General features: G+C 48.7%; 1 protein-coding gene and 1 long non-coding RNA gene across 8 annotated transcripts; one reads left to right on the forward strand and one right to left on the reverse strand.

The window, feature by feature from the left end:
- Positions 1–208: 208 nt before the first annotated feature.
- Positions 209–23,917, reverse strand: sun1b (Sad1 and UNC84 domain containing 1b). 7 transcript variants are annotated; one of them, XM_023810636.2, is made up of 24 exons: positions 23,640–23,917; positions 19,328–19,422; positions 12,633–12,830; positions 12,379–12,545; positions 11,959–11,985; positions 11,588–11,845; positions 11,117–11,257; positions 10,837–10,992; positions 10,227–10,307; positions 9,055–9,162; positions 8,348–8,446; positions 7,728–7,821; positions 7,246–7,304; positions 6,169–6,335; positions 5,805–6,014; positions 5,477–5,569; positions 5,342–5,385; positions 4,784–4,928; positions 4,238–4,504; positions 3,951–4,035; positions 3,634–3,749; positions 3,382–3,549; positions 2,138–2,230; positions 209–1,991 (listed from the first exon to the last, which is right to left on the reverse strand). In XM_023810636.2, exons 2-24 carry the CDS (start codon positions 19,408–19,410, stop codon positions 1,875–1,877), a joined length of 2,976 nt encoding a protein of 991 aa, XP_023666404.2. In that variant the 5' UTR covers positions 19,411–19,422; positions 23,640–23,917; the 3' UTR covers positions 209–1,874. The 7 variants fall into 7 exon arrangements, with proteins under 7 accessions (XP_023666404.2, XP_023666403.2, XP_023666405.2 ...); XM_023810635.2 differs by lacking the exon at positions 23,640–23,917 and adding an exon at positions 21,346–21,638; XM_023810637.2 differs by lacking the exon at positions 23,640–23,917 and adding an exon at positions 19,636–21,301.
- LOC140581658 (uncharacterized) lies at positions 19,657–26,318 on the forward strand. Its single transcript, XR_011984784.1, has 5 exons — positions 19,657–19,745; positions 24,897–24,932; positions 25,026–25,172; positions 25,510–25,628; positions 25,988–26,318. It is a non-coding gene; the product is annotated as an uncharacterized lncRNA (long non-coding RNA).
- Positions 26,319–26,683: the final 365 nt, after the last annotated feature.

Below are 26,683 nucleotides of genomic sequence, written 5' to 3' on the forward strand. Positions count from 1 at the left end.
AATCTGTAGCACAGTAATTATATGCCTTGTAGCCCACTACAGAATTCCCTAACTTCAGAGTACCATGTAGAACGTCATAACCAAAATATGTTGCCCTCTGTGCTAATTTTTGTACAGCTATTATAAATTGTCAGCTATCGTAACCAGAACATCAACATTTTGAATCCATTAAAAATAGAACGTCTTTCAATAAACATATGAACTAGCATTAAAAGCCGTTAAAAAGTATTTATTTGAACAGTACCATAGCATTTCGCAAATTTTACAAGAGCAAAAATGACAAATAAAAAAAAAAAACTCCCAAAAACGTTCAAAAATTACTCAAAAGCATTTTATAAAAATAAATTGCACCACATCCTCTCTTTTCAATAAGTCGTTATTTTAGACAAAATAAATAGCGCATGAACAATTCCCAATAATGTTTTTACAGATGGATTCTTACTGGACACAAGTTCCTTCTTTTCTTCTAGACAAATTCTGGGATCTCGTGTGCCCTTGTTTCCCCTATCAGGTAATAAAAGGATATACTTTTGTAAATAAAACTGAATTAAAATCACAACAAACAAAATAACAGCAACAATTACTTTTTATAGGGTGTGCTCCTGCCCACATTCTCCCAAAGCAACACTGATATTAACAGATTGATGTACCAGCTATTAACAATATTCAGGTTATATTCCTGTGCAGTTTCTGGTTAGAGCAGCCTCTAAATGAGGACGCGGTCCTTGCTAGCGGCAGCTGCCATACTGCAAGCTCGCGAAGCCCGTCAGCCAAGCAGCAGAAGCTTCGAAATCCAGTGCTGACTGTGGAACAGCTAGGCGTTCATCATCCTAAGTGCATCGGGCTAAACAGCCGAGTCTGATTTCATGCCACCCAACTGCGATGAACTGTAACTCAATTTAGTGTCAACACCAGTGTGAGGGTGTACACATTACCAAAAGACTTCAGAAGTTTGCCTCTTGGTCACGTCCTTTGTGTCAGTGCGACTGCATGCTAACCTGAGGCCCCCAGGGTGCACTGCTTTGCACTTGACCTGGCTGAGGCAGTTACCTATTGATGGACAAAATAATGCTTCTTGAGCCGTTTGCTGTATTTTTTGACCCCACTAGATGGTGCTCTCACACAGCATGTCCCAAAGCAAACCAAGTGCACCCTCTAGTGGGGATTAAAAAAATACAGCAAATGGCTCATGAAGCGTAATTTTATCTATCGTTACAGTGATCCAGCAAGCCACCTCACATTTTCAGGTATAAATCGGGGACTCATTTGAAGGGTGTTCTGAAGGACCAGTATTGTGGGCCCCCTCCCCTCCCCTCCCCAGGCTAGTGTGTTAAACCATCTACAAAATGTGATGTTTAGAAATGTGGGACATGGGACTGGGCAGGTGGGTCACTGGGAGGGGTTGCTGGTCGCTGCACCTGAAATGACAGTCCGAGGATGCGAGCCATTGCTGTAATGTCTGTCATCCACAAGTCTTAGATTACAGAGTAGGCTCCACCATCAATAGCTGAATTCAAAAATAAAAATGGAAACAAACCAAAAAGAATAAAATAAACAGCGAAGAGAAGAAATCAAGCCTTGTCCGTTTCCAGGTAAGGGACCCTTGTAGACCACTTAGTGCTGCCTCTGCTGCGGAGCCAATCAGGGTCCATCCAGAAAGGGCCAATCAGTGCAGGACATAAGCTGCAATCAGCAGGAGTGGAAGGATTTCCATGCAAGTCCCTCCCCTCCCACTAAGTTCCATTAAATCACGTGGCTTTCTGCGTTGATAATAAAGTAGCTTCTTTCACTGTCTGTCTTCTGTAACAAACCTCTGCTATAAAATGTCCTTCGCCATTCATAACATTGCAGGTAGCGACACTGCAAAGACGGCCTCATTGGGCTCTGGGCTCCCCATGTACCCGGAATCGGTACAGGCAGGTGTACTCCGCATGACCCCAGTTGGACAGCACCCGCATCTCGATGATCTGGAAGGCCTTGTCATTCTCCTCCTGGAACACAAATAAAACCCAGTAAAAATCATAAAAAACGGCCATCAAGCGCCATTAGAAACCTGGCACAGCCTAGTTCCACTGAAAAGCCAACACTATCACTCTCCAGAGATGCTCTCCCTTTCACTGGCCCACATTATGGTTACCGTAACGGGGAAGGTCTGCAGCGAGTGGCCATCTTCCTGGTAGATGTAACGGCCCAGCAGTTTACCCTCTTCCTGATACTCGTCATCCAGACCCTGTCACAACAGAAAAGAGACTCACATCCAGCTGCTCATTCATATTCGGCTGTAAAATCCCACATGGATCTTCTGGATGTTTACATGCTGAATGCTCATCTGCAGAGCTATTATTTATAGCCATTGATTGTCCATTTTGTATTCATTGGCAATGTAGTCTGAATATCATTATAATATGTAAACAACTGCTGTTTAATATATACAGAGAGGTGGACAAAATAACAGACAAACCTAACAATATATGAATGTTAAGGAAAGAGTATGCCGGAATGTTCTTTGGCTTCAGGTGAGCTTTTCTTTCCGTCTTGGATTAGTCATACCAAGACCTGGACTGGGATTACTGGACTATCCATATTGGGCCAGTTCTTTGGGGCAGGAAGGAAGCACACATTCCCCAGAACTTCGCCTGATGGTTCCATGATGTTTATGTCCAGATGGTGGCTATACCAGGCATCGCAGATTGAAGGAATCCTTTGACAATCTCCAAATGTAAACCCATCCATGTAAAAGTGAGAAGGAGAATTATGCTTCACCAGGTTTATGTGCCTGAGACCAGGTCTGCTGCACAAGAGGCTTCCACATGGTATCTCTGCCATAATCTCCGGCTTTGTGAAGCTCACACTCTTCTGGCATTCGACAATTACCCAGCTATGTGTCAATTTACCCATCTTTTAATGACTGAGGCCTTCAAGAACTGACCCTGGCATCTTTGGAAACTCTTAATTGCTCCATGTTGCTTTAAAAACTCATATGAAAGTGTTGAATATCAGACCAGTTTAATACCTGCCACATACTGCTAAATGGCATTCAACTTAATACGACCTTCAGTCATTTCAAAATTAAAGTCCTAAATGGAATTCAACCTAATATGATTTGCCTTTAATTACTTCAAAGTTAAAGTCCTTTTTTTTGTGGGTTTTCCATCAGTTTGTCCACCCCCCTACAGTTAATGATGAACATTTATAGTGACTGAGGTTCAAGCACAAGACACAAGGATCAACTAGGACCAATGCTTCACTAGTCTGGGTCTGGCAGGGCAGAACCACTGCCTCTCTACTTATGCTCCTGTCTTAATTTAGTGAAGTGAAATATGAGGTACAGAATGCAAACTGAAGCTGAAATGTGGTCACAGCTAATGACGACTGTCTCACATAGACAGCGAACTGGCGGGGGGCGCTGGTGATATTGCCAGTGGGCGACAGGGCCTTGGGAATGTGCTCCAGCGAGAAGGCGGTGGGCAGGATGCTGAGCGAGAGCCGGAGCACCAGGTATCCTTGGGAGCCTTTGAAGGCCCAGCAGTTCCCGGGGTGGACGTCCGGCTGGGGAGAGGAGTTACACATGGGTCAGAGTGAAGGGCAGGAATGGAGAGTCTGAGGGCGAAAGGACAGAGAGGTGCAGCTCACCTGAATGACGACCCGGGGAGACTGGGAGAAGTACCAGAGTGGCACGCCGAAGAGGCTCATTAGGGCCGTCTTGGTCTCATACGTCTCCGAGCAGCGGGTGCTGAGGACGCTGCCGCCTGCAGGAAGGGACATGTGAGACGGCCACGTCAGCCACGCATCCGCCCCCAGAGCCCCGGACGGCCCGAGGACCACAGATTACTGTACTAGTCCAAGAAAGCCGTCTTATCGCTCTATCTCTGGCCATTTCTGCCTGGCGCCTGGCACATAGCTTAGAAAAAGGAGCCTTCTACATAGAGCAGCGTGCTGCGGATCTGTACCTCCGGACTCGAGGGCGTAGTCCACCAGGCCCGTCCGGTCCTGCGAGTAAAGATTCAGGGCATTCTGCACGACCAGCTTAACTTGCTGCCAGATGCAAAAGGAGAGAGACAAGATAGCAGGAAGTTAAATATAGCTGTGCGTTTCAGTCTTAACATACAACCTTTACAAGCTCTGCAGACAAAGTCTAATATAAATACAAAGAACAATCTAAGATCTATTATGAGCCAAATCAATTATGATAATGATCACTTTCACTTTTCCGCTCGATACCAAGCAAACTCGCTACCTCCTCCGACATCCCAGCTGCACCAGCGGCGTGCACCACTGTCTCCGTCACGCTCCGCTCACAGGGGGGCTGGCCGCTCTGCTGCGCCTGCAGTGTGACGTTCTTCAGGATGCTGAGCTCCAGGGCCGTCAGCGCCCCCTGCAGGTCGGAGCCGCTCACGAAGCGTGCCGACAGCCACGGTAGCAGGGGCTCGGGCAGCTCGCCCTGGTCCGCCTGCTGGCCTCCGTAAAACAGCGCCCGCAGCTCCCGCCGCACCTGCGCAGACACCTGTCCAAGGGGGAGGGCTGTCAGAATGGAACTGTTGCTAAATATGAGGCCAGCACAGGGCACTCTAGCTCAATGCTGTTGTATCCTTGAGAAAATAGGACATTTTTTCGCCACTGTTTTAGCAAACACCTGCTTAGTTAAACACTGCAGTGTGGAAAGCATTTATGTTCACCTCTCACAGTAATCATACTGCATGCTATATACGCACATCTTCAGCACTGCACCCGCACCCCAAACAGCCCTGAATGAGTGAGGCTGCACTGGTTTCATGCTCCTCACCGTATCCTGCAGGCTGTCCAGCTGCTCACATCTGCCTCGGCATCCCAGCACCCCCTGCAGGTCGTGCCTGATACGGTCCAGCTCCGCCTCCAGCCGCCGCAGCTCTGCCAGGAGGGCATCACGTGCCTCTCGGTCTGCACTTGCACTGGGGAGGACACCAGCATTAACTGCCTGACTGGCACAACAGGACACGGCTAACCACTTCAGCGTTAACCAAGCGACCGGCGCGGCTAAGCACACCGGCGTTAACCAAGCGACCGGCGCGGCTAAGCACACCGGCGTTAACCAAGCGACCGGCGCGGCTAAGCACACCGGCGTTAACCAAGCGACCGGCGCGGCTAAGCACACCGGCGTTAACCAAGCGACGGGCGCGGCTAAGCACACCGGCGTTAACCAAGCGACCGGCGCGGCTAAGCACACCGGCGTTAACCAAGCGACCGGCGCGGCTAAGCACACCGGCGTTAACCAAGCGACCGGCGCGGCTAAGCACACCGGCGTTAACTAAGAGACCTGTGCGGCACCGCAGACCACACCAGCGGCCACACTGCGTGGATGTACCTCTCCGGAGCCAGCGGGGGCACCTCCTGTTTCTGCTGCACCTCCTGAAAAGTCAGAGTAAGTGGGCGTCAGTAAGCGACCCCTCAGCAGGAGGGCCTGTCTCGGGGGGGGGGGGGGGGGGGGGTTGTTACGTACCTCCATCTCGGCTGCCAGGGCTTTCAGCAGCGCCCCCATCTGCGTCAGCTGGGCGCTGTGATGCTGCTGCTCCGTCAGGTACTCCGTCTGAGTCTGCGGGGGGGTGCGAGACGGGGGCCCCTTTGTTATTATAGACAGGCTAGGTATTTGGTAATCATTATTTATGCATAAATTCTACTCATTATGGGACTTTAATTTGCAACCATTTGGACACAAGAAGCAGCCTCACATCCTGAGCCATTACTGTAGCACAGGCTACGGATGACAACAGGATCACAGTATACTGCATACACCCTATCCACACACACACACACACACACACACACACCTGCTCCCTCTGCACCGCGTCCTTCCCCAGCTCCTCCCTCAGCAGGGTCAGCCGCTGGTCCAGCAGGCCAGACACCCAGAGGCCCAGGCTGCTCCTGTCGGTCTGCTGCTCCAGCTGCTGGCCGTCTGCCTCCATGCTGCCCCACAGCTGCTCTAGCCGCTGCTCCAACCGGTTCAGGCGCTCCAGGCTCACAGAGACGGCCAAGTCAGGCTGTGGGGGCGGGACAAGGAACTCACTGCGGGGGCACAGCCTGTCTCTCTCACATGCAGATACACAGATACGCCATTTAGAAGAAACTGAAAGAGTTGGACACTAAGAATCAAGTTGGGCGCTTTAGAAAAGCCTGTGGTTTGACGTCTGTCACCTGTGTGACGGTGGGCGGGGGCGACGCTGTGCTGAGCTGCCCCCAGGACGTGTAGAGGGTCTGGGGTAGGCGCAGGAGGAGGCTGATGGGTGCCCCCGCCTGCCATTCTGTCAGGTTCACTGCTGGCACGAAGGGAAGCAGGCTGGACGAAAACCAGAACCACAGGCCTGCAGAGACGGAAAGGAGGCTCACAGACAGGTCCTAAAGAGCGCACTACGCTGCGTTACGCATTACCAACCAGCTGAGTATAAGATAACAGAGTCACAGAGTACTCAGTTGGTAGGTTGATACAAAGCCTTAGTCTGGATCTGTACTTTCTGGACCTAACCTAACCTCTGTCTTTAATTGAGTACTTTTGTGAATAACTCCAACACTGACTGTTTATACGCTCTGTGTTGTGTTACGCACTGTACTGTATGCACTGCACTACATTAAACACTGCACTGTGACAGGCTGCATTATGTTACACACTGCGATGCATTACGTACTGTACTGTATGCACTGCACTACATTAAACACTGCACTGTGACAGGCTGCATTATGTTACACACTGCGATGCATTACGTACTGTACTGTTATGCATTGCGACAAGCTGCAATGTCATGCACTGCGCTGCATAACACTGTACTGTTATGCACTGTGCTGTGTTACGCACTGCATTGCGTTACGCACTTCATTACACACTGTACTCTGGTACACCCTGTGGTAGTGAGTCATGAAGGAAATAAAATATCTCCTCAATAATCTTTACCTGACAATTCAGTGCAGCCAATTAACATTTAACACTGAACGTACATTAACTTTAATTGTAGTTATTACCTGAAATGAGATGCTGAAAAAATAAACTGTTCAATAAATAATAAAATAAACAAAAATCTATCAGGCAAAAAAATGAACACAAATGGATGCAAAAGTAAAGCCTGGAGGTCCAGCTCTGGTTTGTACTGAAACGTGATCTGTGTGTAGGTCAGCCTGAATAATCCAGGTCACTGCGGTCTGGGGGGGGGGGGGGGGGGGGCTGCGGAAAGTGGGTCAGCGCAGCTCAGTGGGAGAGGAGGAGGGGCCCAGCACACTCACCCAGGAGCAGCAGGAGGGGAAGCAGGAGCAACAGCAGCCGTAGGAGTTTCGGGAGGCACCTGAGGAGAGCCAGCAGGGGCAGGTTAGCGGTCTGCTCCCGACGGCTGGTCAGACCTGACTCCCCGTCAGCGGCGCGCGGGTCACCATGGCGGGTCGCGTCTGTGCTTCTTATCGGGGGAAAGACGCTTCCCAAGCTCAGTGCTCTATCTGCACCACATCGTTATGATTCACCAAGCACAAGTAAACAAGGGGCTTAAGGCGGGATTTAACACGCCAAGCAGGATGGACACTCCCATTTCTATCAATGCAAATTCATTCAAATTCTTTAGTGGGGCTCGGACATACATTTCACTGTGATTCAGGTTAGGTACTTTGCTCACAGGGGTAACAGCAGGACCTGGCACGACACCATCAGGTTAAAGGATCACATCCCAAACCTCCATACCACCCGGTTCTCAGGTCCATCGTAGAGAGTCTCTTACCGGGTTAGGATAAATACGTTCAAGAGAGACATGAGGGTGACCAGCTGATACCATCCCGTCCCCAGCCACCAGAAGGCGCCAGCCGCTGCCTTCCCTGTGGGGTCAGAGAGCAGGAGGAGGGAGAGACCAGGGTCAGGATGGACATCACCATGGAAAGGAGACCTGGACAACATATGCATGCTGAGTTATGCTAAAGAGGCGGACAGAGCTAGACCAGCTGGAAGGGAAGAGGACAGACACGGGGGGGGTCCTGACCATTGTTGAGCAGGCCAGTCAGGTTCAGGTTACCCCCCCCCCCCCAATTCTAGGCACTGCTCCATAAGCCATTTAGAAATCAGCATGACAGACCAACACCGCGGCTGAAGATAGGTCTTGAGAACGCCGCAACATGAAAGGTTACAGGTCAGAAGTGAGAAAGGAGACGGTAGTGACGGTAGGAGGAGGTAGTGATCTGGTTAGAACAGAGCGCCAGGCGAGAGAGACATGGGGCAGCTCGAGGTCAGCGGGAGAATCCTTCACTTTATGGGGGAAACAAGTGGCAGCGGATGAGAAAGAAGAAACAGGACAACGAGCAAGTGAGCGTCATGCAAGGATGGAGGCAAAAAAAGAACTGCAATGACCTGGGGACACCATAACCAAGTAGAGGAGTGACAGCAGCTTCCGGAGCACAAAGATGCCGGCGCCCCCTAGGGCCCGGATGACCTGCAGCACAGAAGAACCTGCAGACCAGCAAGGTGGGAGCACTGGGTCAGTCCATATTCACAGCTCCTTTACCGATAACCAGAAACACAGGCATCTCTGTACTTTTTCACAGGGTGTTTCTCAATACTTGGCCGTACTTGTGTTCTTGCGTTCCCGTTTTACGTCGTCTCCCATTGCTGAAGACCAGTTCCAATAGTCAAGAACAGAAGTACAGCGAACGGTAAAAATCCCCAGATGTTGGTCTTGCTCCACCCCAGATATCAAGGATGCACTGTTGCATCTTCGTCAAACGAGACCAATCCCATGATTCATCGCGCCCCAAGTTCGTTCTTGGGAGGCAAGTTAGCAAGACTGGTCTTGCCAAGACCACAAGTACGATCCTTGCACTCTTGGTGTTGAGAAACACCCCTAGCCTTTCCACTACAGCAATGAGCTTATCAATGACACTGCAAGAAACCAAAAGGCAACATGGCCAGTGGCTAATCTACAGCCAGCGCCTCAGATTCCCGATAATCAGGCTGGCGGGGCATCGTCACATCCTGAAACGGAACGATAGCTATATATCAGACGGCAATATGGGAGCCAGCCACATGTGCGAAGGAGAACTGCGGACGCTGGGGGTGACCTGTGTAAGCAATGATGCTCCACAGCGCCCCCTGCAGGCGGCTTTTCCCGCCGGAATGAGCGTGAGCCACGAGCGTCTTCATGTGCTGCTTCCCTTTGCAGTCGTCACCTGTCAGGCAGTCAGGGATGGGTGGGGGCAGCAGAAAGACAGACAACAAAAGTAATTTTAAAATTATCGATTATGGGATGAAACAGCAGCGCACATATGGGACAGAAACAACATCAACACACTGCAGGCAGGACTCCGAGCCAGCAGATCATGAGCCACTCCCACCCACCCCGGTCACTCCTTCCCCGTCCACATGGGCTTGACGACTCATCCCCCAGCATCTGAGGTTTTCCTGACATCCCCTTTCAGGCTGTTATGACCCACAGCTTATAGGCTTTTGCCACACAGAGTAACGTCTGTCAGTTCATTATAATTTGCAGTAATGTCTAATACAGGAAAACAGCGGCGTCTCTCTAACCAAGCTGGGGAGGCGAGGGGGTTGGATCCCAATATAAACAGGCATCTCCTTATGCGTGAGCTTTAAAGGCAGTGCATTTGATCCCCAGCTTGTTTGTTACAAAACTAGCACACCCTCACTAGCTGGTAAAGCAAGAAATGCGACGTTTGGCGCAGGGATGCGACACAAGCGCAGCTCGACAAGACACAGCGGCCTTGGCGTGTTAGGTATGCACGGCGGACTGTCGATGCGATACCTGGCAACCGACATGCGCCTCAAAAGTGAGCAGCGGCGTTAAAATGCGGTACGCAATACAGTCCAAGTGCAAGATCCCACGTGCGACATTCGACGCGTTACGTGCAGTTAGTGATTTAGAGACCGAAGCCAGCAGTTCAGGAGCGATTACGGTCCCTGCTGGCTCTGCCCGTCCCTTGGCTGTGCTGCCGGAGACGGCTGGGACCTTGCTCATCCATTAACACACGTCACTGAGCAGATAATGAGCCATTTGGCTACAATTAGCTACATCGGTTTCCCGCTTGACTCTCTTCCAGGGTGTACTCCTGCATAGCGTCTCACGCTGCCAGCAGAGGCCTGTGAAAAAGCAGCTTGAGGATGGATGGGTGGATGGTTCTCCCGTCTCAGTATTCCCAGGGCAACACGAAGAGCTACAACGCGGGACGTGACGCCTCAGGCTGCTGGCACTGCATCGGACTGGGGTGTCACTTACACAGCGAGCCGTTAAAGATCAGGTGACTGTCCGCCGTCGCCAGGGCCTTCACGTTCACGGCGCCACAGTAGCTGGAGTGCGCTGCGGGAGAGAGAGAGAGAGAGAGAGAGAGAGAGAGAGAGAGGATGAAAGGCTTGGGTCAGTGCCACTATCAGGAGACTCCAGGATCAACGCGGCAACGCAAGAGGAGAGCAGAGAGTAAGTAAACAAAAGCCTGTGGGGACCATCCCCGTCAAGAAAGAGGAAAGCGGCCCAATCATTAGAAGCAAGAAGACGTGCCAGGCGGCCCAAACGGGCCCAGAGATCCAGGGAGCAGGCAGATACCGGCCAAAGCTGCAGGGCACTGGCTTGGAGAAGAGTTAGTGTTAGCGATTAGCAAGGCGCGGCAAAAGAGGGCCCTGTCATTCCTCAGGAGCCACTGGGTCCAACTGTGGCACTGGACGGAGGGAGCAAAAGAGCAACTTCGGTTACCATGACAACCCAGCTGTGGCTGTTAGACCGAGGCCCGGAGGGGCAGTGACCCAGGAGCGAGTCGCACGATCGGGCAGAAAACAGGCGAAGCGGCCAAGTCACAGGGGCCCAAAAGCGCAGGGTGGGGGGGGGGGTGTACCTCCGTCACACACACTGCCCTCGTGGCCCCTGGCCCCGGAGCCCATCTTCAGCAGAACACTCAGCGATGTGATGCAGGACATTACAGCGGCGACCGCCCATCTGGCATAGCCCAGCAACACGTCCGAGAGACGCGCTACAGGATGCGGCGACGGACCTGGGGCGGCGGGGAGGCGTGTGCGGTCATGAACGAGGTTACGGAATGACGGCCACCAGCAATTAAATCGGTATCTGCGTTTGGAAGTGGGGCGGATCGCCCCCTGGTGGCCCGTCCCAGATACCTTTGTCGTCATCGGGAGCCTGGGCCCTGCATCCCAACGCCAACAAAATGCGCTGCATTAGAAGCGTCACGACAGATGCTACAGCGGAGACTGCCAGGCCGGCACGTCGCACGCAGGCACGAGAGGCGGTCACCAGGACACCTGGCGGGGGATCAGAGCCTGGGTCAGGAGGTAGGGGGGGGGGTACCTTACAGGAGTAGGAGACACCGAGCTTAACTGGGAAAAAAAAAGGAACGTTTTTCACCCAGCAGGACGGGAAGCCCACAAGGGGGCAGCAGACATATCCGTCAGACAGGCTCACCCAGTGCCGAGCCCAGAACAAAACCAATACTGGTGCACCATACAGCCCCCCGCCCCAAAGTCTAAGGGTCCCCAAACAAGCTTGATGGGCCGATTGGCCTCCTCTTGTTTGTAAATTTCTTATGTTTTCGTGTATTAATCTGAAGGCACCCTGGCAATGTCAGACCTCACCTGTCTTCTCAGCCTGACCCCTGTCCCGGGTGTAGATGGTGGAAGCCAGCGAGCACGTGGCCTCGGAGGCCGGCTGAGGGAGAGAGGAGGCGGAGGAGGAGGAGCGGGAGGAGTAGGCAGTGAGGGCCTCATTCCGTTTGGAATGGATGCTGCAGTTGCTGCAGATGTAGCCGTTGCCGGCGGCGACGGCCTGCTTGCGCGCAGTGGCGATGCCGCCGTTGGCCAGCGTGACGGTGTGGTCCATCTTCGAGCTGTGCTCTGCACAGATGCAGACGGGGGGGGGGAGAGAAAAGGCACGTTAGACAAACCACAACGGGTGCAGAGAGAAAAGGCCCATCACACAGATACTGTATGTAATATAGGTCACCAACCTTTAAGATGAGAATCCGGCTCCAAACCTGCAAAAATAAAAGACATTTAAGTGATAAAATACCCCCCACCAAAATACCCCACAAGCTAGTAATACTGAGCAGTGTTTCCTAACCGGCCGTCATGGACCCCCCATGCAGTCCACGTTTGGGAGGGAGCAAAAACATGGACTGTCAGATGGTTCCTGAGGACTGGGTTCTTGGTCCTGAAATAGCAGAGCTCTTCAATTCTGGACCACGATTCCAAATCCAGGCCGTGTTCTCAGTACTCCCAGATAGTTTAATAATGACTGATTCTGATTGGCCAGAGGCTTCACACCTGGCTCACAGGTAAAGGAAGGCTGGAAAACCAGCAGGGCTCGGCCCTCGAGGACCGTGATATAGAGAGTGAGGGGCCACATTCTGGCCCCAGCCCAGACTCACCCCAGAAGCTGCCGATGCGCGTGCTCTCCTGCACACACGATTCATCCAGCAGGCTGGCCAGCAGCGAGGCATCGCTTGCCACACAGCTGCGCAGACTTGCAGAACCGGACTCCTGCTGTGTCACTGGGGTGGAGACCAGCTGCTGCATCCGCCTGCTCCTCAGTGTCCTGAGAACGATCACCGCGACGATCCAATTATGGATCCCATAATTCGGGACAAATTTAACACAGTTTAACTGCAGCTTCCCTGCTCACCTGGCCTGTCTGCGGCTGATTCCTCCAGCGCTGTAGGTGGCGCTGTGGCTGTGGGAGGAGTCTAGCAGGCTGTCGTCGCCGTAGTGGCCGGCCGCAGTTTGCAGGCGGAGGCTCCTGCGCGACATCCTCGGCGAGTCGTACACGGGGTCGATGTCGTGCTGCCTCTCGTACTCTAACGCTGCGGAGGAGTAGCTGGAGCTGAGAGGGCCAACAAAACGTACCCTTAAGTGACACGTGCCTCTGTGCTACATGGCATAGCGGTGGCATGCAGAGTCACAATTCATCACTGGTGATGTTTTTCCGCCGATGCTTTTTTCCTCAAAGCCACCTATACAGCTGGACAGTTCAACAGAGTGATAAAGTAGTGGATCAAGGGTACAAACGCTGGGCCCCAAACGCCGGGGCCTCAACCTCTGGGCCCCTCCTAGGACCTGGCAGACCTCACAGCTACAGAACCAACTGCCCTTGTTCATCAGCTCCCTCAGCGAGACGGCAGCTGTCGGGTCGTAAAAAAACAGCGGCAGGGGTGGCAGGGAACAGCAGAAGCGCGCAGGGCAGGCCAATGCCCCACGCCGCACCCATGACAGGAAGTGAGTCACACAGCAACTCCCGCTATTAAAAGCAGAGGAGGGAAGCAGTGTACAAGGCCATCAGAGGAGAGAGAGAGAGAGAGAGAGGGAACAAGTCCAAACCCAAAGAGACTGGGGCCAATGGAAAAAAAAAAACCCAGCACTCTGGTAGCACTGCTGTGGGCCAGTTTGAAAACACGAGAGCAGAAGAGAGGCACAGAAGGGGGCAGAAAAAATGAGGCTGTTACATAACCCACAATACATTTAGCTAGATTCATGGACGTTTAAAGACAAGCTGACGCCCCCTGAACACACTGCCTGCGCGCCTCATTACCACACTTTCAGACTGGATATCCTGTATTCTAAACTCTACAACCGTGTTCCGCCCCCCACCTGACCTCATCAAGAAGGGAGGTGTCGGCTTTCCAAGCAAAGGCTCCAGCCCCTGGGTCAGGTGAGCAGAGAGCTCACGGCAAAGGGAAGGCGTGGAGCGGCTGGCTTCACAACACAGTACGGACTCTGCTCCCTTGGCCCTGCCTGTGCCAGAGCAGCAGGCTGCACAGGCACCTCTGCGTTACACAGGTGATCAAATGGTAGAAGAACATGGGAAAATAAAGCACGAGCACTCAGGTCTCTGGGGGGAACTGAAGCGGGAAGTGAGCAGTAGCATGCATCTGTGGGCCCAACCCACAAAGGAGCAAACGTGCTCTTCCCCAAATGAGCCTCACCTCCAGCGGAGATGTGCTTCCCACCCACTAGAGGGCGCACTGAACACCATCACTGCAGGCACAGGATCATCCGCACGTCGCCAAAGAAAGAGAACTGCACACAGGCTGAGAAACTCACGCAAACCTCAGGTAACCCTAAACGCAGAGTGAGCGACACTTCAGCGACACAGGCTCACACACAGTCCAGCACAGTGTTACACAGCCGGGCACCTGTATACAGACATGCCACCCCGTTTATGTTAGCGCCACCCTGTGGGGAGCTTCCGTAAACAAGCGCAGAGGAGGCAGTTCAGCACTGAAACTCATTAGTGGCTCATTTTCTGTGCTTGGAGCAACAGCTCCCCACCAACCAGGAAGTATTATTAGACCAGATCCTGTGCAATTTATTATTTTTTTGGTTTGTTTTAAAAAAAAAATTTTTTAAATAGCAAGCTATGCCCCCCTCCCTACCTGTGCGATGAGGGCTTCTGGTTGTGCCCAGTACACCCACACTTCCCAGGGGGAAGGGATTACCCATCAGCCACTGCAGCACAGCTTCCCAACACAGGAGATGCAGCATGAGTGCAGGCTGAAAGTCTCAGAAAGCGGTGATTGCACCAGGAGGTCAGCTGACCGCTCAAAGCCCGTGCCAGCCCCGGGGTGGCACCTTAACCTCCTCAACTTTATCTGTGAAGCAGGTAACAGTCCACAGCTGCCTGCTAAGGCAGGGGTGGGCAATCTTATCCAGAAAGGGCCGCTGTGTACATGGGCTCCCTGATTAGATTGCTAATTAGAGGACTGATTGGCTGAAGAGTCCTCACACCTGGGTTTGAACAGCTGACCTATAGGTCTCAAAAACCCGCACACGCAGCAGCCCTTTTTGGATAAGATTGGCCACCCCAGCGCTGACGTGTCACACACGCCAATCAAGGCGGAAGTCTGTCACTTTGCTGGGCCTCAACTGTCTAAAAGTTACTGTTTAATTGCACTGTTTAGAGATTTAATGAGGGATTTCTGAAAGATACTGATTAAACAGGAGTGGGGCATGTTTACTATGAGATACCAAAAGACACACACACACGCATGCGCACGCGCATGGAACACACACACATGTCCATTAATTTCTATGGGCAACACCCGAATCCCAAAAATGACACCCTTAGAGGTCGACCGATATATCGGCCGGTCGATATATTGGGCCGATATGTAGCATTTTTTAATGTATCGGCCGGTATCCGAGTGCACTACGCCGATTTTCAGACAGGCACGTCTGCGGGCAGCCCAGTGTTATTGTTGCTGTGGAACACGTGACCCATGCTGCCTTGTGCAGGACCACAGGCAGAAGTTTTGGAAGAGTCCTGGGATAAAACGGTAAGGCTTAAATTCTGATCTTTCAATGACCTGTTTATTTAAGTAGTTTGCTATGAAATGTTGCTTTAAAAGAAAACGCGAATTACGCTATTGGAAACTGGGGTAATGATAATGAGCCTTCAACCAACTGTAGCTTACAGGTAACATTAAGGATCATTGATTCTTCTCCTCGGAGACACAGAGCTGCTAAGAACAATGCATGGCGGAGAAAAGTGTTTGTTCGAAAGCGTGGTTACCGTTTACTTGAGCTGATGCTGACAATGGTCCTTCTGTGCAACTTTTTTTCATTTGAGACCGGAGATTCAAACAATTTGTCAGACATCTAGATAAAAAGTGCATGACTTTGCGCAGTTAGTTTCCTCATTAAACATGTCTATCCTTTATACGGGCTTATACGTAGACAACGTCACAATCACTAGGGGCTTATGTTGTCCTTGCATACAAGGCTGTGCAATACGACAGTTATTTTATTTTATTTTCCGGGATCACTAGATTCTGATTGTGAATTTGGCTTTAAGCTATCTGTCTGCTAACAACAGAAACAACATGTTAGTGTGCACTACTCATCATACCATGATGCACTTAGTGTTTTCTTTTTCTTCAAAATGTATTAGAGTGTAATTGTTTTAATGTGCATGGAATACTGGAATTGTAGAATGAATTGAAGATGAAGGTACTATAATAAAAATTCTAACCTTGCATTTATTCTTCTGTTTTAGTAATTGCTGTCTGATGGCTGAACAAAAATCTAATCCTGTATGGCAGCATTTCACAAAGCCAACACCAGGAAGAGCCAGGTGCAATATCTGCAGCAGACTGGTGAGCTTGGGAGCTGAAGAATGAGTTTGCTGCTAAAGAGATTCTGATGCTGCTATTTTTATTGTTTATAAGTTTAAGTTGTTTATAAGTTGTATTGTGTTTTTGTTATTTAAGTTTATATTTAAATTTACACAAGTCAGTATTCAATAAATGCTAAGTTGAGAAATTTTGTGTATCGTTTGTTATTATTAATGTGATATCTTATCATGCAAATAGAGGGGAAAACGTCCAATTTTCGGCCAAAAAATATCGGCAGCATATATCGGCCATCGGCTGACCCTGACTCCTAAATATCGTCATCGGCATCGGCTATTGAAAAACCCATATCGGTCGACCTCTAGTCCTCACAACATCATTTGGTCCCCACAGTGTAATACACACACACACACACACACACACACACACACACTCAATTTGGGTGTAATTTAATGTTCAATTTCGCATTTCAGTAAAATCTTTCTATTCCATAAAAAATAGTGCATATTTATATTTTACACTTCAGAATATACAAAGCGCTGCCTTCTGTGTCACATTTGCCAAGCGATTTGTTTTCTTAGAGTCCTGCCTAAGGGCCGTGTATTTTATTCACATATCACACTGATATTCAATTATTTAGTTTTTTTAATGACTGCCGTGACTCAGACTGCACTGGCGCCTGACCACGCTCGTGCCTCTCCCTCCCTGGGCACAGCAGGGATTCACCTGCACGTTAGCAGGACACGACACGGGCTGCGAATCACCCTGCGGCGTGCAAAAGAGCCCGAGCGGGGAAATCCGAGCCGGGCCGTGGATGAGGGAGGAGATGGCAGGGCGCGGAGCCCTGCACTCTACGGAAAAGCCGCGCCTTCCGAACCCAGCATCCGGGAAGATACGCGGCACAGCGAACACCGGTACACTCCGAATTTCCAACAGGCATTCTCTGAAAGACATGGCGCTCAAGACGACATCACTCATGCGTGCATGCAGAGCCCCTGGCTCCTTCCTCCTTGCCAAGCCAGCGATAGCGCTCTTCCGCCAGGGCTGCACATCAGCTCCTCTCCGGTCTTATGGCCTCCCTGCCTCTCGGGTCAGTAATCAGCCCAGAGCAGCTCAACCTCACTGCCGTCATTTCCTGGAAGGGTAATGAGAACACAAAGGCCGCCATGCCCAGCGGCAGCCTGCCCTCTAGAGCCCCAAAGTCCGTAAAACCCGGGTCAGAACGGCGCCCTGCCTTCCTCTACGAGTCTCTCACACAATGGGTCCTTTCCGTATCGCTCCACGACACTGACCCAATGACGGAGACAAGCAGTACATGAAAACATTTATTAAAAGCTACGATGAAACAATGAAGCACAATAAGGCCGTAAAATGACAGAACATTGCATGTAGTAAAAAACACATAACGATAAAATAATCATTAACCTGAAATCAGAGAGAACCCCAAGGACCGAAACAGCAAACGGTCACAGACGTGTAAGACTGCAGGCCAAAGAACTGACCTAACCTTGGCGTCGGCTGGCACCGTGTTCAGGCATGCGATCTCTGCAGAACCATGCGGCGTTGCAGATGTGTAAACACCAGGCCCGCAGCCCAGGACAGTGTGTCATCAGAGAGCCCAGCCACCAGCGCAAAGTTCACAATAGTGGATTACAAGGTTACAAACAAGGCCCAAAACAAAATGATTATAATAATGTCTACATTTATTTATTATTATTATTATTATTATTATTATTCTATCCAGCATATGCTGCCCAGATTATGTAAATGTACTGTGCCAAGGAAATAATACAATTATATTTCATGAATGACATGGTTTGGCTCTACAAAGCATTCTGGGTAATCATGTTCCTGTGATGGCGAATGTCAGGTGTCTTGTGATTTTTAGAAGAAAAGACCTCGGGGAATCCTAGAAAACACAGAGCAAAGCAGAAGCGGTGCTGGGAGTGACTGTCGATTTCCGCAGCACGACACAGAGATGAAGAGGGAAAAGGCAGCTTGTGAATCAGACCGCGATGTCCGTCGACTGACTGGCCTGCTGGCTGAAGGCATCTGACGCTCCCAACCCCGAAACACACGACTGTGAAGTGTTCACACTCTGTTTGCAGCTGTGCTTCAAGACTGAACTCCCAGCTGCCCTTAGACTACCCAGCATTCCCTGCTCTGTGCAGGCTGGTCCCAGCCTAAGCCTCTGGGGTTGTCTCCTCTGAGCCCTCACAGCAGATGGCCCAGCGGGGTAATGTCACCCGAGCCCTGACCTTGCTGCACCGCCCCCTCCCATTCAGTAAAGGGCGCAGTCACAAACAAGATGAGGGTCTTCCCCCGCCCCCCCCCAGACAACGCCCTGTCCTGTGGCACATGCATTCTCAGACACACAAACACAAGAGGTCTGCTGGCATTGGCTGAAGTTTACCACACCCTAATTCTGACAGGCCGACATACGAAAGGACTGCTCCGATAGGTCGATAAAAGTTTTAAAAATAAACACGGGCATGCCAGACGGACGGCCACAAACGCTTGGGAAACAACTGGAGAGACGCGACAAGAGGAGATGCTGCCCCTGGATGGTCCTGCATGGCGCCATAACGAGGCCGACCTTCATGCGGATTCTCAGCAGATCAGGCCCATCGTAAATGCCCTGAGAACACGCTGGCAGGGGACATACTGGCAAGGGGGGGCTTACGAAATACCCTCTGCTTCCTGAGACTTACATGGGGGGGAGAGAAACTCTGACATTCAGGAGTCAAAAACTCATCCTTGATTTGCATGTGCTTCACCCCAAGCCTCAGCACAGGCCTGTAAAGCAATTCTAACTCTGCAAGTACATAACAATGGTACGATTTCAGCCCCGACCTTCGCATTCCAACAAACTGCCCCAGTCCTCTTGTAATAACACATTCCCACACGATACATCCTCTCGGACTAACCGGCCTGCCTTTTCATGTCCAAAAATGCTAACAATCTCGTCTTCAGGACAGGACCGCAGAGAGGAGACCCAACACTGGCAGGCCGGCAAACTTCAAGGCTGGAACTTGGTTTCAGTTGGAAAGTCGCCTCAACGACAAGGGACTCGACTGGATTCAACAGGCCATCGCCCCAAAAAAAAACACTCCATCTTCAAAACACTAATGACAAAACAGTGAAAGAACAGGGAACAAAAACAAAACCTGGCTTCTACCTCTGAGCTCCTGCTCATTTATTCACGGGCAACAACACGAGGCACCAGTGCCTGGGGCACAGGCGGACTGCTCACCTGAGGGAGTAGGTGTAGCCTGTGTTCTCTGGGCTACACTGCGGAGGGCTGTAGGCGTGCAGGCGTGAAAAATCCATGGTCATTCTTCAGTCCGACTGCAAGAGTCGAGGAAACGGAAAGGCAGAATGGAGGGGGGAGGGGAGGCTCTTGAGCACAGGTACTGGGACAGATCTTTAAGTTAGTCTCCTACCCTCTCTCTCTCTCTCTCTCTCTCTCGACACACACGCACTCTCGCTGTTCAGCCTGCCGCCTGCTCCCCATTCTGCTACCCCAGAACAACACTCCTCTGTTTGCAGTTCACCCCTGACCTTGACCTCTGTCCCCTTCTTCGAAGTTTCGTCAAATCTAACCAGCAGGGACCGTTCTCCTCGCCCGGCAAGCCCCCAATGTGTCCGCAGCAGATAATGGCGACAGACAGGTAGGTCAGCGCTTTGAGAGGATAATGGAGCTGTCACATAGCAGCTCCTCCCTTGCGGGACGGAGCGCGACGTCACATGACACGCCGCACGGAGGAATTAGCGGCAAATCTTGCCGGAGAGAACGAGCTCTGCGTGTCGGGGGCTACATCAGAGAAAACACGTGAGCCACTAGCATGTAAACAAACAAATTCAGCGATAATTACTATCTCCTTATGTCCAGTGGAAATTCAGCAGCATGTTTACTCAAATTGTGCCAAAACTCGATCCTCCCCTCGCCAGGTGATTTCCAGATAAATGTTCCTGTTTAACACCAAGCAGCCACACCTAGAGCCACCATGCCCTGCCGAACAGGCCCGGGTGGCCGCGGCTGGAAACCTGTTTGGCATTACAGCCCTGGCATGTCAAGCATTCCTGGTGAGGCTGTGAAAACTGGAATATGGCCAAGTAAATAAAGATTGAGTGAAACAAAAAACAGGATGCATGGATAGAGTAAAATCTGTGGCCTGTACTATGAAGCGGGCTTACTGGCTTATCGGGGTAACTTGTCGGATTTAAGGTACCACAGTTTAAATGACTTCATATTCGTTCGCTTCGTCGTACTGGCTACTGGTCCTGCACTAGAAGACAACATGTAGGTAAATTACCTATTAACATGACCCACTTTGAAACAAAATAAATCACTCCAAATTAAGGGGTGGATGCACATTACAAAAAAAATGTGTACGTGTACTTGTGATGTGTCATCTATCAGCCCAGGAAGTTTCTCCTGATTACATAACAATCTACACAGTTCAATCCATCCTTAAAATACTGAGCTTTTACTGCAGCAGAATGTTAAACACTCCTCTGGCTAAACCTTTAGTATTTCACGTATGGTTCTGAAACAGCGCCATGACAGCGTCTTCCCCCGCTGCACGGGTCTCTAATCCTGCAACGCCGTCTGATGCACTTAATCACTGCAAACAGGCTGAACTGTAATTAGGAAGCATCCCAGTTTCAGACACAGTCAGCGAACAATCGCCCACTAGCCCCAGCGCCCAAGTTAGTTTCCAAATAAATTCCAGTTCAGATGGTTGTATAACTAAACGGCTCCTCTTTGCAGAGCAAAGTATGTACAGCGAACATATGAAACCATCGTAATCCATGCTTAGGAGCAGTCGTGATTCAGAGCTTTCGGGTTACATATATCTGGTTTCTGTGACAGCACAGCATAGCACTCTTCCCATTAAAACGGCTGCTAATAGCTTCAAATGCAAGATTTAGCACCGGTCTAAGAATGGCGACTGCTATATTTAGAGTGACATGTTTACTGCATGTAATCGGAGCATTAATAACTGAATGCATACATGCGTCCCGATGCACAATGCAGCCGTATGTCACAGCGCTCTGATGCTCAAGTCTCGCCGCATGCCTGCGTTTCGGAGCCGTAAACATGTCCAGACGCTATTACCGAGGCCCCGGTTTCTTCTCGCCGTGTAACACTTCGTTCTGAAGAGAGGAGCGCTATAATTTTTTTTTTTTTAAATCTCCAAACTGCATCAATTAATATTAACGAAATATAAATGTACGTTTCATGAAAATATGACTGCGTGCACTTGCCCGTAGAGGAACTGCGCGTCCGTTCGCATTATATCTTTCCCGATTAATCCCAGAAGAGCAGCACGGCCGAAGATGCGCAGCTTCCCAGCCGCATCCCGACGCCCGATTCCCGGATCGGAGCGGAGCCTCGGTTAGGCCGCCGCTAACGGCGCTTAGTCAAAAAGAAAAAAAAATAATAAAGCGGGGGGGGTGTGTGTGTGAAAATCCCGAGCACGATAATCCCGAGCACTACAGCAAACCCCAAAATGGCTTCCAGGGCGCGACAAAGCCAGAGGGATCGCAGCGACCTGGTCCTCCCCCTGAGCCGCTATTGTCAGTCACGGGAAACCCTTTGCATCTATTGGAGGGCAGGAAATGCGCCGCAGCTCCGCGGATCCAACGAGAGCAAACCTGGGAAAGGAGCGCTTATTCAAATATGACATGGAAAGAAGTACCGGCGCAGCGAGAAAGGCGATTTTATGCGGGGGGGGGGGCAGTCACGGAGATCTGGCACCGTCACCAGACGGCCTCAACCTCCGTCTGGGTTTTGTTTTAAATAAAATACTGTTTAATTGTATACGACACATTTTATTAGTCAACGTTGCTTATTCCCCTGTAATGTTTCCAACTACCTATACAGTATACCTTGGTTTATTGCCAAAACAAGTCATAGCAGAAATCTATGAAACATTTTATATTTAAGCCATAGGAAAGGCGGAGATATCTCCATGAGGCTCTGTAAATGATACTATTCCATCCATCACAGAGTCAATGCACCACAGAAATAACAAAAATCAGCACTGGGGAACTGGTTTCTGGGTTAGCTGTTAATTACCAGTGATTTATCCTTGGTTGGCCGGTGAATCTAGCTTAGATAAACGATTGTTTCTCTTACACTTATTTCCCACTTAACCATCAGTGTAAAAGTGTGTAGAAATTTAAAAAAGAAACTTTTAAGGCATAGAAAAAATTGCTAGAAATATTTTTTTAAAAACCACTTCTGTCTAATATGAGGCACACACTGAATCAATACCCCTGTAATAATTATAGGCTAAATATCATTCTATTGTTTTGGCAAAAAAGTACAATCACCTACATCAAGGTCTGATATATATTATTACATTATTATTATTTTGTATTGTAACTGCATAACACCTGCATATCTTCTATACTTTGACGGTAAGAAAATGTTATATTATTTTTAGTTCTCAAATAAATGAAAATAAGGTACTGATGCTACAGGGCTTAAACTATGATGGGGTTAGAAATATTTTAAACAGAGGAAGGTGGGACCGGAAGTTCATTGATTTTGACTCTACTGACACTCCAAAATCCACAGAGAAACCACATGACAAGATCACTCAGAGCAGATGTGCAATGATACCTATTTATCTGTATCTGTATCTGCCATCCAATATTTACTCTACTTATTGTCATATTGACCCACTTATTACCATCTCTATATGTCAGACACTTATTTTCATACAGAAATGATTGCATGTGCAGTGTGCATTATCTGCCTTTGGCGTATCATATAGGTGTGTGCTGTGCAGCCTGTAATCACAAGCAATTTCTTCCAGACTCAATTTTCTGAATCTGATAACACAGACAATATGTTTCCAGTCGTAAACTACTGATTATCTGAGATTTACAGTATTTGATACGTTGGCGCCACCTAATGTCTACATTCTGAACGGACCACGGAGTCATGAGTACCTGGAACCAATCACTACATTAGGCTTTGGCGGATTAGCGGCTCAGCAGCCAATGGCGGTTTAAGGGAGGCGGGCTCCCGCGAAATGTAAAACAACCAAATCTGGTTAGGGGTGAAAAGAAATGGCATAACTGGACAGCTAACGTAATAACTGCCACATCAGTGAAAACAGTGTTAATACAAATACCAGAGTAACCAGATACGCAAAATAAATTAATACACCAAGCAATACCAGAGATAAGACAAATCTCGCTAGTTCAAAACAGGCCCCCATCCGTTGCTTAAACTGACGTTTAAAAATGTACCGATCGGATGAAGTAATAACGAACTGTTGCTTAGCAACCAGACTGTTGAAAACACAGTAAAATGGCGAATAACATTAATCGAAATTAGTTTTTATTAAGCTGCTTGGAAGCTCATAATTGTGTCTGGCCGCTAGCAGTGTTAAATACGATAATAAATGTGGAACCAGTACTGCTGCTGTAGTTGAAGCTAACATCTGGATACTTAGCGATTCGGCTTTGCTAATGCCAGAGACCGCTGTCTTCTAAAACAAACACCAGTGTAAACAGCGCACCATAAATAAGCATGAGTGTCATACCGCTCAGCGCCTCCTTCCAGTCCAGGCGAAGGCAAACGGACGTGTCCCCTCCGGAGAGGCCCGAGACCCGCCAAGACTCTGATAAGTTAAGCCTCTTCCACAGCGACGTTTCTGGGAAACGTAGATAAACCAAATCTCATACGTACAATAAAACGCACCGGCTTAAAAATCACGTTCCTTTCCAAATAAAGCGGGGCAGCCCAGTGCCGTTTGGCTTAGCGGGTATTCTGTACATCCTGTCCTTCCCTCTGACCAAGCCCTTTTCTCCTTGTTTTTTTTTTCCTTGACAAGCCACGAGCACGTGGGCGTCACCAAAGCGGAAGTGCGTATCGCGGCTCCTCGGGATCGCGCCTTTATCCCGGACTCTTATTAAAAAAGCTTTTTTAGTACTTCAGGCATGTCACAACGATGTAGTATACAAAGTTAGAACATAAAAAAATTAATAATAAAAAACAGAAAAGGAACAATGTAGGGGCTTACGTTACAGAAGCGATGTACAAATATTGATAGTCTTATAGCTTTAGAATATTTAGGATAGAATTATTTTCCCGCACTCTGTTCTCCAAATATTGTGATGATGTGCACATTCTGCGGTAATTCTGATTAGTGCCGTGGACAACTTTTTATAAATCTAACGTTGTTTGTAATTTTGGAGTTATTTGTCACCGGGAAATGATTAAAAGCTTGATCTTTATCCTTGATGCAAAATTGTATTTTCATTACCTTAGACTTTTGAAGAATGTAGCGTACTAATCAAAGATTTACTCAGAAACCAAAACTACTGATAATCATGTTTCAGCCCCGAAAAAAACACATTACCACAGTAGCATATACGACTGGCGGAAAGCAGAAGAATAAAGTGAAATGTAATCTCTGTTGTTTTGTTATGTTGTTTCTGTTACCTGGACGTTACCAAGGACGCGGAAATCAAAGTATGACTCAGACTCTTGACAACGAATATACAACCATAACTTTTCTAGTTATTTGATGCCAAAGAATTATTCGACAGGTCTCCAAAGATAATGGATTTCGAGAAGGTGATATATATTATTTCGATGCTATGCGCTTTTCAGGCGTTGGTTGAGCCGCTTCTTGGTGCAGAACGAAGTGAGTTTTCTTCATTCAAGACTTTTTAAATACTGACGAAAAACGGCTTTCGCGTACTAATCCTTTTCTCACACCTGTCTTTATACATATAAAATTAAAATATTAAAAAACATGCTTCGGGCATTAATTAACTTTCGCCTTCTTTGACAGACATATATTGTGAAAGCTGTTTGACGACTGTAAAAGGTAAGGTTTTCAACACAGCGATGATTGGCAGTAATAACATGCTTTAGACAATTCCCATAGCCTGTCTTCTGCAATCCTTTCTCTCTCACGCAGAAATAGAATCCCTTTTGACCAAAGTCCCAAATGAATCCAGAGAAGCAGCTGTGAAAAAAATGGTAGATGCTGTGACATGCAAGACTGTCCCCTTTGAAAAGGGTCCCAATTATGATAAAATGAGAACCGCCTGCAAACATCTGTTGGGTAATTTTTGCATTATTGATGCTTGTTTTTGTTTGCTAGCATAACTTAGTCCACATGTGTTTTATAAGGGTGACATACACAGCAGGAAAGGTAGCAGGAAATCCACAAGTGTAAAAATAAAAGCTCATGCGACGCTGTTGTACATAAAGGCATCCTTTGAAATGGTTCTAGCAAAAAAAAAGTCTTATGTCTCTGTGTGACTGTTTAGTAGTAACATGAGCAATTTCCTCCGGGATCAATAAAGTTTTTCTGATTCTGGTCCTACACAGGGGCGCATAATGAAGTGTACACTTACCTTTTACTCTTTATAAATAATCACACTTCATATGTGTTACAGAAATCTATGGTGAGCATTTCAGTGAAGCATTTCTCAGCACAGAATTGAAGCATCTGGATATTCTGCTGTGCTATGAAAAAACTTTCACCTGTGTGGGAGCAAACCGGCTGAAAAATCAGGTATTACACTTACATGAACTTAATGTCGCAGGTGCTTTTGTCCAAAGTGACATGATAGTGAGGCTAATAGCAAACATAAAGCATACGACTGTCGAGGGGTCGATCAGGCATAAGCACCGCTAGGCTGAGACTCCAGTGAATATCCAGGTGCAAGCAGTACTGGGACAGAAGCTACGCAACATGTTCTAAACCAGCAAGAGCCCAGTAAAACATATATTCATACCCTTTAGCCTTTACTTTAAATCATAAGTTCTAACTTTATTATACAAAGTTATGGGCATTGAAAATGTCACCAGATATGTTTGTAATGTAGTTAAGAGTCACTGATCATTCATTTCATTCTTACATTTCATCACCAGAACAACACTGCGGATTTAACGGCAGATGACATCAAGGCTTTACTGAGGGAGAATAAAGCTAAGGTTCGCGCGGCAAGGCCTGTCCGCGTGAAAACCGCAAAAGCTATGAAAGACGAGCTGTAAAGACTCGCATGCACGACTGCGAGGGAAGCGGAACGATATGGAATGTGCATCCATCCCTCCCTCCATCCATCATGCATCCATCCATCCATCCATCCCCAGCTGCAGTTGCAGAGATGTGTGAATATACAACAAATCCAAAACGGTGATCAAATATGCAGCAAAAACAAAGAGATTTCTCATTGTCTGATTGCTTTCAAACCTAACATGAAACGTGTAAAATTAAAATATTTTCATTTTACATGCAATAAATACGTGCACTACACTTATTTTGTAGTTCTATATGTACTTCATCACGTATTTATGCCTCTAGTAGTTTAAATAATTTTAAAAACCTTAATTTAAAAGTCAAATCAACATCCAGGGGTGTAATACGTAACCTCATCTTCTCTCGTGTGATTTCAAATATGACAGTCATCTACGTTCGCATGCCAGTTCCTTTAAACAGCCATTGACCTATACGCTTTGGGACTAGTAATTAAAAAGAAGTGGTTTATAAATGGAACAGGAGGACCCCCCACTTACTCCCTACTAAATTGTCCGCTGAGCTGGGTTTGAGATGCTATAGGGGGCGCT

The sequence above is a fragment of the Paramormyrops kingsleyae genome, chromosome 22 (assembly GCF_048594095.1).
Source record: "Paramormyrops kingsleyae isolate MSU_618 chromosome 22, PKINGS_0.4, whole genome shotgun sequence".
Lineage (NCBI taxonomy): Eukaryota > Metazoa > Chordata > Actinopteri > Osteoglossiformes > Mormyridae > Paramormyrops > Paramormyrops kingsleyae.